Here is a 20819-nt window from a genome sequence, read left to right on the forward strand (position 1 = left end):
TACTTTTAAGAGAATAAAATGGTTTTTATTAATTTTATTTTCAAGAGAGTAAAGTGGGTTTTAATATTCTTTATTAGTCAAGTCAAGTGATACAAAGTTACCCTATTTTTTTCACAAAGTTACTTTTTAAAATAAGTAACCTCCTCTTCCCTTAGTCAGTAGTGAATGAGAAACAAGTGATTTTTAAAAAAGTACTTTTCCATTTTCTGTGTTATTTGTTCTTCTGGTGAACTCTTATGGGTTATTCAGAATCGATTTGGTTAAGTTGTGTTTATGCTTGTCTTGTTTAGAAAGGAAAATGTCAGCTTAAAATAGGCATAATTATGTATTGAAACCATTTTTTTATCAAGGACCTTTGGAAAAAAAGAAATTATATAATAGTTAACAGTAAAATGATAATTTAAGTTTGAATGTAAGCCTAAGATTTTGTTTTTGATTTTACTGTTGATAAAATTCCACACCTGCTAGGCATTATTGAGGTGGGCTCTCACTTTTAGGTTTACTTTCTTTACTTGTTGATGCTATTTCCAACAGTATTTAATCAGTTATTTACACTGCATTTTGAACTTGAATTGGCGAATACCTTTCCAGATCATTCTGGAAACATGCAGGTTAAAGATCCAGGGGAAACCAGGAAAAAGTATGACTTTTGAATTTTGATTTAGCTATTTAAAACATTCTTACACATTTCCATCTTGCCTTTGTTTCTTCTTGTATTGGAATAAGACCTTGAAGATTTAAAAAATCTCCCCTGCTTCCTATTGTATGGTTTGTGGGGGGAGAAACCATACTAGGATTATTTTTAAAGTACTCGGACGAAATCAGGAGTAAACTAATACATGCATACTTCCACTTCAAGGATTCATCTTGTACCTGAGCATATAGTTTAGTACAATACAGTGCCCCATAGTGCTAGGTGTCAATCTGATCCCGGTTTTCACTTGTGTGGAGTATTGAGAAAAGTTTCATGCCATAGGTGTCTTGTTTTCTCTGGTTATTTTATTCCATTAATTGCCTTTGTTGTACAGTTTTTTCACAGTTTGGAAAAACAGCAAAAAAACAACAGAATTGGAGATCCCACTTGAAGGCAGCAGAATGTAATCTGATTTATAAACCATCAGTCTTGCATTTAAGTTATTTATTTATTTAAATTCAATTTGCCAACATGTAGTATAACATCCAGTTATACTCCTCATATCACCATTTAAGGTTTGTGTTTTATGTGTTTGCATTGAATGAAGTCTTTCAGCGAATCACTTCAGGCTTTCAAAAAATAATTAAAAATATTTTTAGTAAATAACTTTAAACTGTTCAGTATCTTAAGATTTTCCTCCAGCTTTGTAATCAAAGAATTTTCTATATAGTTGAAGAATGTTAAGCTTTTTGTTCCTTTTAGTCTTTATCTATTATGAAAAAGGAAGTAATCTTTAAATGGAAAATTTTAATTAAAAAATTATTTTGGGGCAAAGTGATCTCTGTTTTTTTGTTTTATTTTCAAATATGATGTAATTAGTATTAATGTTAACCATAAAAGACATGAAATCAGAGTTTGATTTTATAGTCAAATTTGTTATTAAAAAGATTGTTTTTGGTGGAAGAATTCCATGGCATGTAAATATTTTCATGTAAAGGTTTAAGTATTGCAAATTAGAAGGAGTTTTAAGTCCACATTTGATTTCCAAAACTAGGATGACAGAATAAAAATCCTTGTTAATAATTTAAATTTTTTCATTTTTTGTTTTTTCAAGAACAATTTTGAAATTTAGTGTCTTTGATGCTTACATGGGATGGCACATTATTACGGAGGTGAAGGAACCTTAAGATTCTTAAATTTACTTAGTTGGTAAACAATGCACTCTCCTCCTCTCTGACTCTTCCCCATGCATACAGAAAGTGCAGGAATTTGCTTCATTTTCCTGTTTTATTTTGGAAAATTAACCATTTTCCTTTACAAATATTAATTACTCAGTTAAGGACTTCTTAAAACATTTGCCTACGAAAAAATAACATTTTTATGATATTAAAAAAATAATGATAGTTATAGCCTACCAATGAAATTATTGGCTGGGTAAACATTTTAATTTTTAGAATTATGTATTGTACTTATGTATTTAAAGTGATTTTAGTGCTAATAAGAACTAAGAGGTGTAATCTCATACTTACGGGCATTCATGAAAACCTATATGCAAAAGTCATATGGTTTAAAATATAATGCTGGTAGCTACCAGCTGCTAAAGAATTTCATTTACCGATTTTATTCTTTTACTCCTTTGTAATTTAAATGGCTTTATTTAAAAAGTTTAACTTAAGGATATTGTAAAGTATATAGTATTTTAAGATTAGATGGTATCCAGAACATACAGTCCAATGAGTTAGTCCAATGTAATTGGAGGAATTATTAAATGACACTGACCTCATTTCCTTTAGAACAATGAAAATTAATAGTTTCACGTTTTATTAGGCTGATATTCCAGATGTAGTGTACATTTAATTAAGTGTAGTTTCCTTTTAGTTATGGTATGTGTATCTGTTTTTTGTCGCGAATTCTTTCTAGTTTTACAGTTTTCCACATGTTTTCTTTCACCATTTATGATTTTTTTCAAAGCAGAGCTATAAGGACTTAAATCACTTTAGCATGCAGCAAAACAGTTCCCATTCAAACAATAAACGCCATTTTAAAAAGCCTTTAGATCTTCTGTCACTTCATAAATATAAATGTATAAAAACGTTATGCAGTTGTAGTGCCCACCTGCTAATTAAATGCAGATTTTCTCGAACTTGCTTAAAATCTGTCTGTTTGTTTCAACTCTCTCTCTGTTCAGAATACATATGGCCCTTGTGAAACTAATTATGCTTATGGAACAGCTGTTAAATTTAGTGCAACTAATTTTATCCAATATTTTACATTTTAATTGATTACCTGTGAAGAAATTAGCAAATTAACACTTATTGTACAGTAACTGAATGGTCTTTTATGGTTACTTTCAGATTTAACAAGTGAACTAGGCAGTGATAGAATAAAGACATTTCTAAGATTTTTAGATAGGAAAGTTATTGGTGGACCTTGATTATCTGGTGTGAAAATTTAGGAAGACTGATGAGTGATGCCAAGCATCTGTGTGTTCTGTATCTTAAACATGAGAAGCAGATTGGAAAGTAATAGCTTTTTCTTAGAATTTTGGTAACATATGGGCTTATCTGGATCTAAGAAGTCTTTGAAGATCTTTGAACTTGACTAAATGACTTAACCTTTGGCATAGTGGGTGGGTTATATGCTTTTTTAGGGGGAGAGGCACTGGCATTCCGTATTTCTCTTTGGCTTTTTTTTTTTTTCTCTTCCTGATTGTATCTTTTAATATCTTCTTTAAAAATCTGAGGACTAGTAATGATGATTGGGAATTTTTGAAGATTGACATGATGAGAATTCCAAGATACTTAGTGGAATGGATCTACCTGTAATAAGGTGGACTTAAATCTTTTGGTAATGTTTTGGAAATGAGTTTGTATAGATATTTATTTTCTTACAGAGTTTATTTGAAAATGATACTGCAATCAGATCTTACTGGCAGCATGTTGTATGTAGTTCAAAGGATGTGGAGAAACCTGGGTTCAAATTTCACCTCTATCACACATTGTCTCTGTGAACTGAAAAGTTGAGAGTTTTCTCAGAGTAAAAACCAAACCAAACCAGCCAACCAAAAAAAAAAAAAAAAAAAAAAAACCCACCCCCAAAAACCCCAAAACAGAAAACCTGTCTGCCTCCACCCAAAGCAAGAAAAAAATCCCCCAAAACCAAAAGAAGAGGATAATAACAAGTGTATGTTTAAATACTATGGAGAATTAAAAGGTAGACTAGACGAATACAGCTAGCATGCTTCTTAACATGTAGAAGATGCTTAGTAATAAAGGGGAAAATGTTATGTCCTATAACATCGCTGAATAAGAGATATAATAAGCAAGCATATTATTACACATATTTTAGAGCATAAACTATCATGGTAAATGAAAGATTGGTTTTGATTTTTATTTACCAGCTTTGAATTCTGATGTCTGTTGTAAAACTCGATGTCAGCTATAGGTCCAGATAAATGTGTCAGGAATTTTGACAAAAAACATTATTTCAGTTGGGACACTGTAGATAGGGAATCACTGTGTGTCTGGAGTATTCAAACTACCCCTGTTCCCAGTACTTGATCTACCAGAGAGAGAGGCTGATCCTCTGCCCCTGGTGAGGACCGTTGATCTTGGTTCTGCAGTTTAGGATCGTTGGCAATTGTACTGATCTAGGTAGATTTCTCTGAGGCAGATGTAGGGTCCATTACTGACCAAAGCTGAAGAATATTAACCCACTGAATTCATCTTAGTCAAAATTCAGAATGTGCATGTTTTCTCCAAAGGAATAGCATTATTGTTGGCTGTTTTTGAAATAGTCTTTCGGTATAAGGTTTGAGGTACTTTCTATTTGTAGGCTTATGTGAATTGGATCGAGAAACTATTGTGATTTGCATGGTGAATTTTAAATAACCAACTTATTATAAATGAAGTTTCAAATAATTTTTTTAGCATGTAGAAGGAAAATTTTAAGCATCCACTAAAACAGAGACGAGAGTAATACACCTCAGGTACCCGTGATCTAACTTCTTTAGATGGTATTTTGCCAATATCGGGTCTTGGTTTTAAGCTTCATAAGCGTGGTCCAGAGTACCTCTTGACTGTCTGGCTTATCTGTCTCCACTGTGGCTGGTGGAACACCATTTCTCCCCCTGTAGGATATTCAGGATTTCTGTTGCTTTCCCTGGTCCCATGGAATTTCACCTCACATATCTATAGATGAGAACTTGTTGGAAGATGTAGGGGAGCCCACTGCCGATTTCTGGATCCCTCTCTCTCTGTCCAACTTCCTTCTAAGGCCTTGCAAATTCTAGCCACCTTGGCCGTCTTGAAGGTTTGTCCCTGTCTCCTTAAGTCAGCAAGTCTTCAAAGCTCTGTTTGGGTTCCCTCTGCTTGCTCTGTGGCTTGGAAACTTACTCAAGGCAGTAACCTGGGGGTAATTCTAGGGTTCCCTTATTTGTTTCCCTTTTCTTGGGGAATCACGGTTTTGTGCTGCCTTATTCAGTGTCTGAAATAGTTTCATACATTTTGCCTGTTTTTCTAATTGTGGTGAGATGACTGTTCCCATAGCCTTTAACATCCCTGTGTGTGAAAGGTCATTTAACTATAATATTATTTTATTTGTGATTTCTCTATTTTTTTTGGTCATTTCCTCTGACAGTTTATCCACTTTATTAGTCTTTTTGAAAAATCAATGATCTTTCTGGTTCATTACTTTTTGCTTTTATTTCTATTTATCTTCTTTGAGTATAAATTTCTTTTTTTTTTTTTACATTTTTTTTAAATTGGAGTGTGATTTTCTGTTTTTTTTTCTAACTCTTTAAAATGGCTGCTTAGATCATTTATTTTACTTTTATTATTTTCTGATGTTTTTAATGCTGTAAATGTTCATCTTTGCTGTGCTTTAGCTATAGCCTACATATTTTTGATATGCCATATTTTAGTTTTTATTCAGTTTAAATATTTAAAAAATAATCGTTGTGATTTCATCTTTCCCATGAGCCATACTGAAAAAACTATTTCCAAACATTTGGAGGCTTTTTGAGTTGTCTTTTTTCTTGCTTGCTTATTAATTACACTGTAGTCACAGAACATAACCTTGAACTCTTTTCATTATTTGTTTTTTAAGATTTTATTTTTAAGTACTGTCTACACCCAATGTGGGAGTTCAGACTCACGATTCTGAGATCAAGAGTCACGTGCTCTACCGACTGAGCTGGATAGGCACCCCGAACACCTTTCATTTTTGAAATGTATGAGATTAGCTTTATGGCACATCATAAGGTTTATTTTAGGAAATATAAAAGACACACATGTTAAGAACGAATAGTAACAGTTTGGAGATACAATTAAATAAGTGAATTTAACTGCCATTTGTTCAAATCTTCTGTATCTTACCTTTTCTCCTTTTAACACCTGCTTTTTTTTTTATCAGTTAGTGAGAGAACTGACAGACAAATCCTGATTGTAGATTTGCAAATTCAGAATTGTTTTGTATTCTTCTTGGAGTGACCTTGTCATCATGAAATGTCTCTATTTCTACAAATATTTCTTACGTTGATGTCTATAGATATTGATACAATCTTATAATTTAAAACTTTTTTTAGGGGATCCCTGGGTGGCGCAGCGGTTTGGTGCCTGCCTTTGGCCCAGGGCGCGATCCTGGGGACCCGGGATCAAATCTCACGTCAGGCTCCTGGTGCATGGAGCCTGCTCCTCCCTCTGCCTATGTCTCTGCCTCTCTCTCTCCCTGTGTGACTATCATAAATAAATTTTAAAAAATTAAAAAATAAATAAATAAAACTTTTTTTAGTGCTTACATGATATTTTTTCCCATACTTTCACTTTCACACTTTGTTTTATATTTAATGTGGTTATTTTGAAAAGCTGTCTATAGTTTGCTTTTTTCAGTCTGACAATCTTTTTATTTCCATTGGGCTATTTAGTCTATGTTTATTGATTACTGTTATATTTGGATTTAAATCTCTCTTCTTTGTTTTCTGTTTGTTCCAATCCATTTTCTTTTTTCCCCTTCTTTCTTACCTTCTTTGGTTTAATGTTACCGTATTTTCTTACTAGTTTGTTACCTTACATTCTTTTAATTTACTTTGCTTAACCTGGAAATTGTAGCATGTCCTTGACTTATTAGAATCTAACATAAATTAGTACTTTCATCACTTTTTTCCTGTAGCTTTGGAACTTGAAGGATAGCTTAACTAGATGTAACATTTTGTGAAATGTGAACACCTTTTCCCCCTTGAGCTCCTCAAGGAAAATTAACGCCATTGTTTTGCTATTTATCTTGCATTTAAGAAGACTGATGGCGACGTGACTTTCCTTTGTTATTAGCGATTTGATCAGAGTATTCTATTTTCTTTAATGTATATGCAGTAACTTCATCGGGATATATTTCAAGAGTTGACTATGGTTCATCCATTTCCCCAGATACACAGTGGACCATTCCTACATATAGATTCTTTTAGTTGCAAAAGTGTTCTTGGATTATGATTGTAATGTTAATTCTGTTACCTTTTTTTTTCTTTTTCTGTAACCTCAGTTAAGTTGGATGTTCATTCTCTATCTCTTCTTTCCATTACTTTTTCTCTTTGTTTTTGCTACTTTTATTTTTTAGGAATTTTCTTTTTCTTGAATCGTTATCACTAACAGTGTGTCTCTTATTCTATGCTATATTTAATTAATGCTGGAGTATGATGTTATAGTCTCCTCTGCTTCATGGGTATTTTTGTGGGGCATATTTGATTCTTTTTATTTATTTAAATACAGTTGGCTCTTGGGGCACCAGTTCCCCACATAGTCAAAAATCTACATATAATTTTTGACTCCCAAGAAACTTAACTAATATCCTGCTGTTGATCAGAAGCCTTATTGATACCAATCGACTAGCACATTTTATTTTTTATATACTGATTTCATATAATAAAGTAAGCTAAAGAAAATATTATTAAGAAAATCAGAAGGAAAATACATTTGCTATACTGTATCTGTTGAAAAAAAAAATCTGTGTGTAAGTGGACCCATGTAGTTCAAACCCATGTTGTTCAAGGCACAACTGTAGTTGCTTTGTATGGATGTTAGATTCCTTTTGTTGTTGTTCATGATGTGCAGAATTTTTCTGGGTTAGCAGTAATAGGCAAAATTGTGAATGAACTAAAGGTTTTAGGTGACTTAACAAGGCTTCTTGAGTGGCGCTGTACATTGTCAATACAGTGAGATGGAGTTTCTCTAATAAACGAGGAACTCAATGGGAAAAGTTAAGTTTGTTTTCAGATCCTTCCATGTCATCTTGTTTTATGGAGCCCTTAGCCACCAGTGGACACTTCCTTTTTCATAGTATATTTATTTCCTGGAGTGTACATTCTTTTAAAAAAAAATTCCCCTTGTGGTTATGGTTTTATTTGGATTTCAGTTGGGTGTGAAAGTAGATGTCCATGTTCAAAATGTCATCCTGACATGGAATTCATGTTAATTTATTCAATGTATAATTTTAAAATTTAATTTTAAGTATAGTTTTACCTTATGGTAAATATAGTCTTTATTTATAGAACTCTGCTTAAGAGACTATTTGAAGTATTGTAGTTATTTTTTGAAAGGTAAAATATTAGGATATTTGTTTTGATTACATGTGTTTAGAACTTATTAGCCAATTAAGAAACTTGACATATTGGTTTTTGAGGGCAGTAATTCATTTTATGTAGGGATGTTATGATGATTGTTCCTATTCTGTAGATATTGAAAGCATTTATCTGGTATAATAGGACATCTTGCTGTCCATTTATCGCTTATATATTGTGTGTTCTAGAGGGCCACATTTTTTATCAAATGTTTTTTTACTTATAATATATCTCCATTTTGGTTATGGTACTCTAGAGACTTCTAGAGTGATTTATCAGAAGGGTATTTATTTAAGGAATGAGGGACAAATAATATCTTAAATTTTAATGTAGTTTCTTTAACTTTTTTGTCTTGTCAGGATAGGAAATCTCTTTCCTGTGATCTGTTACTTTCTTTTTGATGGAGATCCTTCAAATATAAAAGTTACTTAATAAAGTAAATGGGGTTGTTCTTGTGTCTAAGATCTGCATTTTACTCAAAATTGTATAAAGTAATTCTCATGACAACTAAGAAGTCAGCAGCTTAATTCATTTTAAATCTTTGATTTTGCAGTCCTTTTATACAGCCTTTAGTAATGTTATTTTGCCCATGTTTCAGACTTACTATGTTTTCCCCATGTATTCTCTCCAGTGTCATTTTTTGCTCCCTGTAGCCTATAAACAAAATTAAGAGGCATACAATATGAGAATTAAAATAATGAACATCAAGATGTCAGAGAACGGTCCAATACCTTATATTGCATACTGTGATATTTTAAAACTTTTTACTTTCTTTAAATTTGACCTCATGGATGGCTTAACTTACAGATCTGCTGTTGCTGTCCTCGTTCTTTGAGCCATATCAGCAATATTTCTAGGAGAATATTTCAAAATGGCATGAGTTGCAGGTATTGACATATGGTTGAGTAATGAGCAAGATGCTTTGGGGAATGGCAGTTTTCTATTATGGAATCTTTGTGTTAGCGAAGACCATGAGGTGAGCTTGGAGATAATTGTGTGTATTTTATGAATTGGCTATATTGGGAGGAGTAGAGATTGGTAAATAGATGCTATGGGAGAGTAGGCAGAGATCATTTGATAGAAGGTCTCTGATTGAGGTATCTAGCCATGCTGATGGAGAGAGAGTGACTCTACTTTCTGGTTTCTCTGGGACCAGAGAAACAGTGCCAGTGTAGGCCTGTTGTCTTTATGTTGTAGGCCTTTTTCGACTCCCCAAAATATCCCCTTTTGTTTTTCAAAACCTTGTATGATAGGTGATGTAATTTTCTTTTTAATAGTAAATCTGTGAAAATCATGGGTCTACTGTGGGTTTCCTGTGGAGAAGACATGAATTGTTGGCCAATATTATTATTACTTACCTTCCTTTATACAAGAAATATATTGAGACTTGAGTAATCCTTATGCCAGCCTTAAGATTTTAAAGGTCTGTCAAAATCAAAATGTTGCTCTTTCCGGGATTAGCTATAGTTTAAGGGAAACATACTTAACATACTTCTGATTCAGATTTTACTCATTCATTCAGAGTAGCACATGCCTCAGTTACTTCTTTCTCAGTGCCTGCCTGCTCCCAAATTACTTGCCTGCTATCTTACAATTCAGTTAGGTAACCCTGAAACGTAGTTATTATCCCCCTTTTGTAGATAAGGAAACAGATCCCCAGAGAGGAAATAACTTGTTAGAGGACACCACAATATAAAGAATCCTTTATTTTTTTAAACTTAATACTTGTATAACTTTGGGTATATAGATAACAGATACATCTGTTTTTTAAGATACAGTGAAAAAACATGCTTTCACCCAAATCCACCTGGTTTGTAATCCACAAACGGCTGCACATTTTTGTCAAACAGTGTTTTGTTTTGTTTTTTTGACCAAAAAACAAACCACTAAGAAATGAGCTTACTTTAAAGATTCATTAAAAAAGAGAAACTTAGTTTTGTTGTTAGGGTTTAAACTAATGTTAACTCATCTTTTGTAGTCCACATTTTCACCAGTTAAATGAAAACTAATTGCAAGAATCATATTTTGGTCTTGAACAATGTGGAACCAAATTAAAATAATATACTCTATGTGTATATACATAAAATATATATGAATAGTGGCTGAGGCTGTCACAAAAAAGGCCCCCCACCATTTTTATTATTACTTTCTTTTAACAAAACTTAAAATTTTTTTAAAGAAAACTTTACATTTTTATGGTTATTCAGAGATTTTAGAATAATCTGTTAAAATTTCTATATATTCACATATAACAGAAGATTTAATCAGAAATAAATAAGCTAACATTTGTGGGAGAAATTAATTGTCAGGATAAATTAAAACTTTACACGGAGAGGGGTCCTGTGTCAAAACTAAGGGAGAATAATCAAAGAGAAAATGATACAAATTTAATTTTTATAAATGAGGATAATAAACCCATGTTGACATTGCTAGTAAGAAATATTGTAACTTCTCAAAATCACGTACTAAAAAAAGTTTGTGACATTGTGTAATATTGTTCTCCATTCACTGAGTAAACTAATTAGGGTTAAAAGAAGACAGGTATTATTATCATTGAAACCTTTGTAATTCTCTTCAAGACCATCATATGTCCTAAATACCCAGGTCTAATTTATGCGATCTTCCTATCATCGCTTGGGGGAGTAATTTGGGTTTTTTTGCTTTTTTCTATTTTGCTTGGTTAGTCTAGCTAGGGATTTACCAAATATGTTGATATTCTTAGAGAAGCACATTTTGGCTTTTTTTTTTTTTTTCTATTCTATTGATTTTTGCTATTTAATGTTTCCTCCTTTCTACCTACTTTGGGTTTACTTTGCTCTTCTTTTACTAGCTTCTTAAGATGAAACTTTAGGTATTTGATTTTAGTTCTTCTTTTTTAATATAAATATTTAAAGCTATAAGTTTCCCTCTAAACATTGCTTTTAGCTCGTCTTACAAATTTTCCTATGTTGTATTTTTATTGTCTTTCAGTTCAAAATATTTTTTCTTGTGATTTCTTACTTGATCAGTGCATTATTTAGAAGACTCTTTTATTTCTCTGTGTTTTTTTCTAGATTTTTTTTTATTAAACTCTAGTTTAATTCCATTGTGGTCAGATAAACATTTTATATGATTTCTACTTATGAATTGATCCTTTGATCATGATGAAGTATCTATCTTTCTTTCTTTTTTGTGATACTTTGCTTCTGAAGTCTAATTTATCTGATATTAATATATTTATTCCACTCTTCCTATGCTTACTGTTTGCATGATAAATCTATTTTTAACCATTTACTTTCAATCCTTGTCTGTATATTTAAAATAAATATAGATAGCATGTAGTTGTGTGTTGCCTTTTGATTCATTTGGACAGTTTTTTAGTTTTTCTTTCTTTCTTTTTTTTTTGTTTAAAGAGAGCAGGGGGATAGGGGCAGAGGAAGAGGGAGAGAGGGAGAATCTTAAGCAGGCTGCACACCAGTGTGGAGTCGAACTCAGGGCTCAGTCTCATTAACCAGAGATTATGACCTGAGCCAAAATCAAGAGTCACTCAGGTATCCCAGGACAAGCTCTTTTTAATTAAAGTATTTATTCTATTAATATTTAAGATATTTATTGATATATTTGGATTTGTCTACCATCTGATATATATCTATTTTATGTACTTTATATGCACATTTTAATGTGTTTTATTTTATGTATTTTTATACATATATTTATTTTATTTTGTTCCTTTGATTTTTGTTTCTTTGAACTTCTTTTCCAGCCTCCTTTTGCATTAATGAATATTTTTTAAGAATTCTTGTTTAGCTTATCTTTTGACCTTTTACATATAAATATTTGCATTTTTTTCCGTTTTATTTTTCTTATATTGGTTGCTCTAAGGACTACATATATGCCCTTACCATTTCAGTGTACTTAGAGTTACTCTTTCACCATTCATGTGAAATGTAGAAATGTTATAACTGTGTAGGTCTCCATTTACATACTGTGTAGTTTATTTTATAGGCTATATATATTAAATCTACTTGCATTATAAACTCTACAGTGAAACATTGTAGTTTTTACCTTAAGCACGTGTGTGTGTGTGTGTGTGTGTGTGTGTGTGTGTGTGTATTTTAAGTAGGCTTCATGCTTGACATGGAGCCCAAAGTAGGGCTTGAACTCATGAAGACCTGAACTGAAATTGAGAGTCAAACACTTAACCAACTGAGCCACCCAGGCAACCCTAGCACATTTATGTATTTTAAATAAGTTAAAGGCAGTAATTTTTTGTAGTTCCCCATATATTTACCATTTCCATTGGTCTTCATTCTTCCTAAAGATCCCAAGTTTTCATCTATCATCATTCTCCTCAGCCTGAAGAACTTACTTTAGAACTTAGTGTAAACAGATTACTGTTGATGACTATGGTTTATTTTTCCCTTTATCTTAAGAATATCTTTATTTTACTTTCATTATTTGAGGAATATTTTTGCTAAATATAAATTCTGAGCTGATTGTTTTTTTCTTTCACCATGTTAAGAACTTTGTTCTATGTCTTCTGATTTCCACTGTATCTAATGAAAAGCCAGCAGAGGGGTGCTGGGGTGGCTCAGCGGTTGAACATTTGCCTTCAGCTCAGGGTGTCATCTTGGGGTCCTGGGATCAAATCCCACATCGGGCTCCTTGCATGGAGCCTGCTTCTCCCTCTGCCTGTGACTCTACCTCTTTCTCTGTGTCTTTCATGAATAAAAAAATTAAAAAAAAAAAAGCCAGCAGAAATGGCTATCATTGCTCTCTTTGATTGTAATGTGTCAGGTTTTTTTCTGAATACTTTCAAGATTTCTCTTTACTTGTAGTTTTTATCAGTTTCATCAGTAGCCATGATCTCTCTATTTATCTTTGGGGTTCACTAAACTTCTCAGATCTGAAAATTTCTTTCACTAAGTTTGGGGAAATTTTGGCCACCACAAAAAATTGTGTTCTTATTATATTTTCTACTTTTGGGTTTTAATAAACATGTTAGACATTAGGATATTGTCACAGAAATCCTGGAGGATCTGTTTTTATTATTGACAGTCTTTTTTTCCTCTTAGGTCTTTGATCAATAAATCTTGATTTATTTTCAAGTATACAGATTCCTCTGTTGTTAGTAATCTCATTAATGATTAGTAGATTTTAATCTCATTCAGCATAATTTAAATTTCAGATTTATTTTTAGTTATAGAATTTCTGTTTTTTTCATTTTCTAGTTTTTCTGTTGAGATTTCTTTGTATTGCAGGCATAGTCATACTTTTTTAAAACCCTTGTGCTAGTCTAAGATTTGGCTTATCTCAGGATTAATCTCCAATGATTATCTTTTCTCTTGAAATTGGATCACATTTTTCATGCTTTGTTGTATTATCTAGTAGTAACTTTGGATTTTATCTGGACATGATGAATGTCATATTTTTGAATACACTGGGTACTGTTATATTCCTCTGAAGAATATTGATTTACTTTTTTTGTTTACTTGTTTGTTTTAGCAGGAAATTAAGTTAGTTGAATTAAAATTGTAAAAACCCATCTCTTCAAGGACATTTGATGTTTTCAGTTCTTTTATCCTTAGCTATCTGCGGAGTTTCCCCCTCTTATGTATAATGTAGGAGTCAGTCCAAGATTTGAGTACTATTTATATCTAGAATTTTTGGCTTCCTCTTCTGACTCTTTTTCAGGATTCCCCTTTCATTTTCCTTTTGCAGTGGTTGCACTGAGTCTTCTGCTTTTTTTCAGGCCAGAAATCCTGAAGCTTTCTGTTGGAGTTTTAACTGCCCTGAACTGCCCACAAACTTAGCCTCCCCCTTAGAAAAGAAGCTGATATAAAATGGGAAACTTTCTTGTTGCTCTGCTCTTTTCCCAAGTTTGGCCTCCTACAGAATCTGCCTTCCTTTGGTCACTATTGAATAGTGCCTTTAGATAGTTGTTTTTTATAGCTATCTATCAACCAATCTGGTAGAGGCTTTCTTTCAGCACCATAAGCGGGATCTGAAATCTTTACTTAAAAAAAAAACAAAAAACCAAAAACACAGTATATCCTACCTCATACTCTGATTTAATACAAAAAAATAGCTGGATTAGGGTAGAGGAGAGAAATAGTTTTATTTTAACAGTTAGATATAAGAAAAGAAGTTGAATAGACATGGAAGCCAAGATTGTAGAGATAGGAAAGACCCTATTTTGGAAATTAGCTTAGATATGTTTAGATTTGTTATATTATTTGAGGAGGCTTGAACATTCAAGGCAATTTGAACCTTTAGGACTTACACTTGTAGGCACTTTTTGACCAAATCTAATTTCCTCTAAAGATGACATTTATTTCCCTCATATCATTTTAATTGACTATACTTATTCATAAAGAATTCTATATACTTACTTACTTCCCACATTTAGTTACTGAATTCATAATTAAAAACTAAATCCTTTTCTTTTAGATTATTTTTAAGAATATTTGCATTTCATAATACAAAATATACCCTAAATTGATGTAATAAAATCTGCTTATTATAGGTCCAGGTCAAGACCTCGTCCACGTTCCCATAGTCGAAGCAGTGAAAGGTCCAGTCACCGAAGAACCCGTAGTCGGTCTCGGGATAGAGAACGACGTAAAGGCAGAGACAAGGAGAAAAGAGAAAAGGAGAAGGATAAATGCAAGGATAAGGAATTACACAACATCAAGCGTGGGTAAGTTGAAGTAAATCTTCAGTAGTGATGCCTCAGTGATTCCATGGCAATATTCAAACTAAATTTTCATTTTCTGAGGTTTTCTTAGATGGACAAAAGAGGAGAATACGTTAAATAAAGAAGAAAGGATAAATCAAAATGGTTATCTCAATTTTTTTTTTTTTGGTTATCTCAAATTTGTACTGGGCTTCCTTTATATTCCTGTTTTCATTTACTACTTATATAACAAACTTGCCAAACACAAAATAAATGGTACTATCAAAACTTAGTATGTCAGTAAAGGAAAATTTGCATAATTCTTTAGGAAAGTTCTACATTAATTTCCTTATCATGAATACGATTTTAAAATTTAAAGACTAGCTCATTGTTAAAAATGTTTATTAATTTACTGTAAAGCCGTTAGGGGAAAAAGATAAAGGTGAAACGAAGGAAGATTTACTTTACTTTACTTTACCATGTGATTTACTATTGATTAGGCCTCTTTCAATATAGAATGGGAGTTGGCACTGTCGAGGTAGGTGTGTGTGTGTGCGTGCATGCGTGTGTTTGAGTGTATGTGTGTGTGAGACCAAGAATTTATTTTTCTGGAATTGGTATTATTGAAACAATTATTCTAACTTTGTCCAGTTGGAGGTTGAAATCCATTCATAACTGTTTGGTTTCATTTTAACATTTTCTAATTTAACAATCTTGGTTTGTAGTTTAAATTGTAGCTTCTTGTTTATTTTATTCAAAACCAACATTGGGCTCTTTTATTATAGTAGAACATCTTAGAATTTATTCCCTTTTGTGAGTCTTTCAGCACCCTATGTATACTCACTGTAATACTTCAGTACAAAGTCTTTATTTGTAATTTATCAGTTTATACTATAAAATCAAAGAGCTTGTCGGGATCTTGATTGTAGTTCCTTAAGATCTTGATTCTATAAATAATTAAATTTATTAAAGGATATGGAACTTGTCTCTCCTTTTCTTTTTCTCAGTTGTTTATTTTTTATTTCCAGATTTACAATGATATTACATAAACCTGCTAGACTCTTTGAAGTGATAAACTTGTGGTGGATTTTGGAAGAGGATAATATTATTACATGATTTCCTTAATGCACATAGAGCAGTTGTGGTCTTGTAAAATTCTGAGTTCTTCTAGTTTTAAGGGTTGTTGAACGTTAGAGGAGATGGGGTTAGTATCTGACCATAAGGATAGGGAGATGGATTTGGCTAAAAGTGGCAGAGTGGAATTAAGATCAGGGAGGATATGAGAGAAATCTATTGAGAAAGGGAGAAAGTCAGGAGGACGATAGACTTGAAAAGAGGATGGAGAGTAGGTTTTTGAGACTAAGAAAGTATGGATTAAGAGGATGAATAAATTATGTCTGTTAAGGAATTTTCTTGCCCCTTATTCCTTTTTTGTTTTCTTCTTCTTTCGGTTTACACTTTAGATGTTACGTGGTTATAAAAAAAGTGACAATGCTTTTTAGTAATTAAATTTTTGCTTTCCACTTCACCAGAATAATTACACAGTTGTATAAAATTGATACTACATAAAGCATTAACTTGGGGATTTTAAAGGTAAGAAAAATAATTTAAAAAAGGGAGATTGGCTGGTTTCAGGAAAGATTCTTGTATGGTGACATTAATCTTGAAAGTTTGGGTCAGCTTTACAGGTTAGACTCAGTGGTGATTATGTTCAAGGAACTGAATCCTGGACGACAGGTTTACAAGATAATAATGTTGTATTCATCATCATTTTTTAAATCTCAATAAAGGGGATGAACAAGGTCAAAACTAGAGGTGTCAGTTGAAGGGCTCTGGGAACTGAGGTCAGAAAACTGTGAGTAGCTTCACTAATTAATTTCCATGGTTTTAGTGGACCATAGTGTAGAGTGGTGTTATATCAGGGTATTCTCTCTCCTGGTTAGTGCTGAGGACATCCATATTCTTATCTTTTGTTATGATATAAAATCAGGATTTTTAAGGTCCATGTACACATTTAATGGTAGTACTTATACATGTATAGATGTACCCTGCTTCTGAAATAATTTATCTTCTTTTTTTAATGCTTACATGTTTATTTGATAGACCTGATTTCTTAAGCCATTTGGGGCAGAGAATGTATGTCTTCTACTCTTTTATATCACTTGGAGTACCTGATATACATGTCAGTTAATAAATAATCGATTGGTTATCGATCAGATATACTCATTCATTCGTTTGCTTGTTCAGTCAATAATGTTTAAATACCTTCTACTTGTCAAATACAGTATTGGTAATAGGGTCATAATAGTAGGCCAGTCCTACTTGGAGAGTTCATGCAGATGGCAAAATAAGGATAGAAGGGAAGATATGTAAGTAATTACAGTGAAATCAGATGAAATGTTTCACAGGGAAGTTAGGGAAATAAAGTGAGTTAGGACGCTTTTGGCTATAAGTAACAAAACCCAAACAATAGTAGCTTAAACCAGGGACAGCAAACTTCTTTGTAAAGGGCTAGATAGCAAATAATTTAGGCTTTTTAGGCCATATGTCTCTGTTGCAACTACTGAACTCTATCCTTTTAACACAAAGGCAGCCAAAGATAATGTTAAATGAATGATATGGCTGTATCACAATAAAACTTTATTTACAAAGATGGAAAGTTGGCTAGGTTTGGCTCATAGGTTGTAGTTTCTTAGCCTCTGGCTTAAACATTGAGCACATTTATTTTTTATTTTTATTTTTTAAATTTATTTATTTGAGGAGAGAATGAGCAGGGAGGAGAGGGAGAGGGAGAGGGAGAGAGAAACTGCTCAGAACACAGCCGGACACAGGGGCTTGATTTCAGGACCTTGAGATCACTACCTGAGCTGAAACCAAGAGTTGGGGGCTTAACTGACTGTGCCACCCAGGTGCCCCCGTAAGCACATTTATTGCTAATATGACAAAGAGCTTAGAGATAAGCAGTTCTGGGCACTTTTTTACCCTTCCAACAGGCCGTTTTAAGCATGTTGGCTTCATCTTCCGTCTTGACACATTATGATTGCAAGATATTTCCATGACCATTAAGCTGGTTGGTCCAGACTAGTCAACAGGTCAGGGAGGGTCTCTCAGAAGCAGTCGTGTTTTTACATTGAAGGAAGGAAGAGATGAGAAAGAATCTTATGTGCAAAATGAACTTCAGCTGGAAAGCCTTAGAGGCATGTGTGGCATATTTGAGGAACTAAAGTCTTGGTGTAGAGTTAAAGAGCAGTGATGGTGAGAAATGATTATTGGAGTACCTTATAAGTTAAGTTCGGAGTTTTAATTCCAAAGTCAGTGAGAAGCTGATGAAGTTGCAAGTGTGGTAATGATATGATCAGGTCTATATGAGACATGAAAAAATGTTTTATTTACAGTAGACATAATAATAATGTGTTTAACATTTTAAATATATTTTCAGTGTATCAGGAATTTTGCTAAGCAGTTGAATGCATTATCTTATTTAGTTTTCATAATAGCCTCATGAAATAGCTACTTTTATTATCCCTCATAGAGATGAAAACTTGTGATCATAGAGCTAGTAAATGGTAGAGTTAGGGTTCTGATTCATGTTTGCTGACAAGAGCATCTTGACTCTAAACAGTAAATTATCCTCACTCCTTTAGTAATCCATAATCATTGATGATGAGATATAATGTGTGAGATCAAGTGATATGCTGTTGCTTAAATTTCCCTAGAAAATACCTAAAGAGAAGTGAAAGGATTTCTGTGCCTTATTTTTCTTTGATCAGAAATCTGTCATCAGTAAAAGATTGATTGCTTTTCTCCCTCTCTTTTTCACATATTATCCTGCAACAACATTTCATTTATTTATCTAGAATTATATTTAACTATATTTAATAAAACCACATTTCTAGCCCTTACTTAAATATATTTCTGTGATCATTTTGTTAGCTGTCTCTTGCCACGTGACTCAGGCCCACCCCCCAAAAAAAAGTGAGTGGAGAAAAAGAAAAAAAAATTCACAAACCATATAATTAGGACTTACATATTAGTTCATTGTGGTTGTGGAACCCAATGACAAATATTTTAGTTTAGACTAAAAAGCCTAGCTGCTTCCTCACATAAGAGGAAATAAAAACTCAATGTGCTTCTGCTTCTTTGTGTATAACAATGTTTGTTTTTATCCAGTTTGAAAATATCAATATTATATGAAAATTGATAAAACATAAAGCATGTGTTTAATTTTTTTAAAGATTTTATTTATTTATTCATGAGAGAGAGAGAGAAAGAGAAAGATGCAGAGACACAGGCAGAGGGAGAAGCAGGCTCCATGCGGGGTGCCTGACGCGGGACTCGATCCTGGGTCTCCAGGATCACACCCTAGGCCAAAGGCGGCACTAAACCGCTGGGCCTCCGGGGCTGCCCAAAGCATATGTTTATAAAGTACAAAGTAAGAGTGAGAAATGGTAAGGGGGTATTTTATAAGTTGGGAAAAATAAAAGTAGGAGAGAAAGGAATGCACAAGAAGAAATTAATGAGCCTAATAATAAGGAAGAGTTTTTTTTGTTGAACTTTTGAGGAAAAAGATAACCAAATTAATAACTCTGAAAACTCTTATAAATATAGCAGCTAATTAAATATAATTCTTGGAATTTTTGGAACATTTGAATGATCATTTTTTATAGTGTTTAAATTGATCTCGTCATTTTATTAAGGTACTGAATAAGGAAGGCCTAATAAAAGTGGGGAGGGTATGAGGAGTTTGTAGGGACTAAAAGGTGTCTTTCCTTATAACACTATGTGAAGGATTAATTTAAGAAAGACACCAGCTGAGCCTTGTCTTAGATTTTTTGAAGAAGGTTTAATGATGTTAATTTTTAATGTTTTACATTTATAAAATTAGGTTTTAAGACTGTTTTAACTTTAAACATTGATACAAATTTTTCCTGTTTTTATTAGCTTCCTCACAGGTTTTTAAAACTGAAAATATTTATCAGATCATTAATATTTGCATTTATTTTATCAAGCTATGCTTTTACATATGTAAACAAAGTTTATTTTTCATAGTTATTAAGTTGAAATTGGACACCAAACATTATTTTTGTTAAGCACACTTATACTGAGAGTAAAAAATCAGAAATATGAAACTTGTTATGGAATCTCCTAATTACATCTTGGTTTGATGATTGTGAATATTCTACACACCATCTGAGTCTTCTGTGGATTCATTTTGTGCCTTCTTTATTAACATTTTAATCAAACTCCATGAAGTATAATTGGCTATTATAATACATCTTTTAGAGACTTCTTTGAAAAATTGGTTGTAAATTGTTACTACTACCAGTGACATTCTGATTATTTATTTATGATTTTATTTATTCATTTTTAAATTTTATTTTTTAAATTTCTTTTTATTGGAGTTCAATTTGCCAACGTATAGCATATTTATTCATGAGAGACACACACAGAGAGAGAGAGGGACACAGACAGGCAGAGGGAGAAGCAGACCCCATGCAGGAAGCCCGATGTGGGACTCCATCCCGGGTCTCCAGGATCATACCCTGGGCTGAAGGCAGCGCTAAACTGCTGAGCCACCCGGGCTGCCCCTCTACTGTTTATTTTAAATCATTGTACCATCCTTAGGAATAGAATTTGGATGGATTTGATTTAAATCTATTTTCCATCAGAATTTAAATCACCACCAGGAAAATTTGGTTTAAAGTAGTTATTTCCTAGTAAAATGCTTTCTTAATGTGAGTAACTTTGGGATTCATCAGAAACCTAATTTAGTATTCCTTAATGTATTCGTTAGATATGGTACTATGAAAGGCTTTCAGTTATTTTTCCCTTATTGACTTTTTGGTAGATGGATGTTGATCTGAGAAATGTGCCCATCAGGACTTCTGGAATATTTTGCTCAAACCCTTGAGTTTGTACTT

The 20819-nt window shown here is 32.8% G+C and overlaps 1 protein-coding gene across 1 annotated transcript in view; it reads left to right on the top strand.

Annotated features, from left to right (window-relative positions):
* LOC119865448 (arginine and serine rich coiled-coil 1) overlaps positions 1-20819 on the top strand; it is a 396620-nt gene that overhangs the window by 81233 nt on the left and 294568 nt on the right. Inside the window, exon 5 of the mRNA XM_038571315.1 lies at positions 14749-14922. Within this exon, the coding sequence (XP_038427243.1) occupies positions 14749-14922 (174 nt within the window). The remainder of the gene's footprint in view (positions 1-14748; positions 14923-20819) is intronic.

This window comes from Canis lupus, chromosome 23, assembly GCF_011100685.1.
Source record: "Canis lupus familiaris isolate Mischka breed German Shepherd chromosome 23, alternate assembly UU_Cfam_GSD_1.0, whole genome shotgun sequence".
In the NCBI taxonomy this organism is placed as follows: domain Eukaryota; kingdom Metazoa; phylum Chordata; class Mammalia; order Carnivora; family Canidae; genus Canis; species Canis lupus.